The sequence below is a fragment of the Hydra vulgaris genome, chromosome 13 (genome assembly GCF_038396675.1).
Source record: "Hydra vulgaris chromosome 13, alternate assembly HydraT2T_AEP".
NCBI classification, from domain to species: Eukaryota; Metazoa; Cnidaria; class Hydrozoa; order Anthoathecata; family Hydridae; genus Hydra; species Hydra vulgaris.
This window is the reverse complement of record NC_088932.1, coordinates 11,364,874-11,366,367: the sequence shown is the minus strand read 5'-3', so window position 1 is coordinate 11,366,367 and position 1,494 is coordinate 11,364,874. Positions and strand designations below refer to the sequence as shown.

General features: G+C 28.6%; 1 protein-coding gene across 1 annotated transcript; it reads left to right on the top strand.

Annotated features, from left to right (window-relative positions):
• Positions 1-369, top strand: LOC136089639 (ATP-dependent DNA helicase PIF1-like). The gene has a single exon (XM_065815690.1). It carries the CDS (start codon positions 1-3, stop codon positions 367-369), a length of 369 nt encoding a protein of 122 aa, XP_065671762.1.
• The last annotated feature ends 1,125 nt before the right edge of the window (positions 370-1,494 follow it).

Here is a 1,494-nt window from a genome sequence, read left to right as displayed (position 1 = left end):
ATGCCACCTCATTGTTTAAAATTGAAAATTGGTTGTGTAATTATGCTACTTAGGAATTTAGATCTCAAAGCTGGGCTATGCAATGGTACTCGAATGAATGTTAGTGCTCTTCAAAATAATTATATTGATGCAGAGGTTTTGACAGGTGTTTCTGGTGGTAAACGGGTTTTTGTTCCTCGAATTCAGGCTCCATCAGATTCTAATTTACCTTTTGTTCTGAAACGTCGTCAGTTTCCTGTCAGATTGGCTTATTCAATGACGATTAATAAAAGTCAAGGTCAAACATTTGATAGAGGTGGGGTATATCTCAAAAAACCGTGTTTCTCTCATGGTCAACTATATGTTGCATGTTCAAGAACTAGAGCTTAATAGTTTGTTTTTCAAAATTGATAAACATCTCATTCAAGGTAAGGTAGGTGGAAAGTGTTACACAAATAATATTATATTTTCTAATGTTCTTAATTTATAGTCTTTTTCATTTTCATTTTTCATTCAATATAGATTTTCATTTCGAAAATTTACTGTTTGTAGGTTGTGAGCACATTTTGTATGTATAACTTTATTTATTATTTATAATTTTTTTTTTCATAGTTTTTGATAAATATATCTGTCATTTAATATTGTTATAAAATGTGTTTATATTTGTTATATAAAACCATATTTGTTTATAGTTGTATACATGTTAAAATTATGTTGTTTCCATGTTTTCAAAGTGGTGTGACTTGGCATTATGTTGAGTAAGATTGATAACCTTGCCAGCCAAGCGGTGTACTTATAGCAGAGGTGTGACTTGGCAGTATTTAGTGTCAGGTGTTACTGCTTTAGAGCTAGGTTGTCTTGTCTAGCCTTTTTTTAATTATTCTGGAAACACATAATATCTGTTAATATTTAGCGTAATGTGTATGAGAGAGTATGCAACCTTGATCTTTAAATCTAGGGCGTTTTAATGTCCTAAATTTGAAGTAATTGAACAACTAATATTGAATATAAAAGCAAATATACTTTTATGTATTTATACGTTTGGTTTGTTATTTTCGCTGGATTTTAGGATCAAGGGTGTGGTGTAAATATTCTATTGTTATGTTTTTTGTTGTGATGTTTTGTGTTGATAGACTGCTTGGCTTACCTTCACGTTGGTGTCTATTGTTAAAAATGAATAATTGGTAGTTTCATTATTGGAACTTACTGCTTTTATTTATTTACTAAAAGCCAAGACAACATTTTGCTAAAAATGCAATTTATATCTTAATTTGATTTTTATTTTTTTTTAGTATTGTTAATCCTTTTGTACTTGGAAACAGATTTTACAGTTACATTTTCGATAAATGTTTATATTAACTGCCATGTCAACATAGGTTACTATAAATAGGTAAATCGATTTTGAGTTTTTATGTGGTTTTTTTTTATTTTTTATTTTTATTTATTTTTTTGTAATTATGGTATCATAATTCCATTTTTTTTTTCTTTAAGATTTACGATTGACGCATTTATACG

What these genes read in the sequence shown, in the direction of transcription:
- LOC136089639 (XM_065815690.1), top strand. Translation starts at nt 1, where the DNA reads ATGCCACCTCATTGTTTAAAATTGAAAATTGGTTGTGTAATTATGCTA.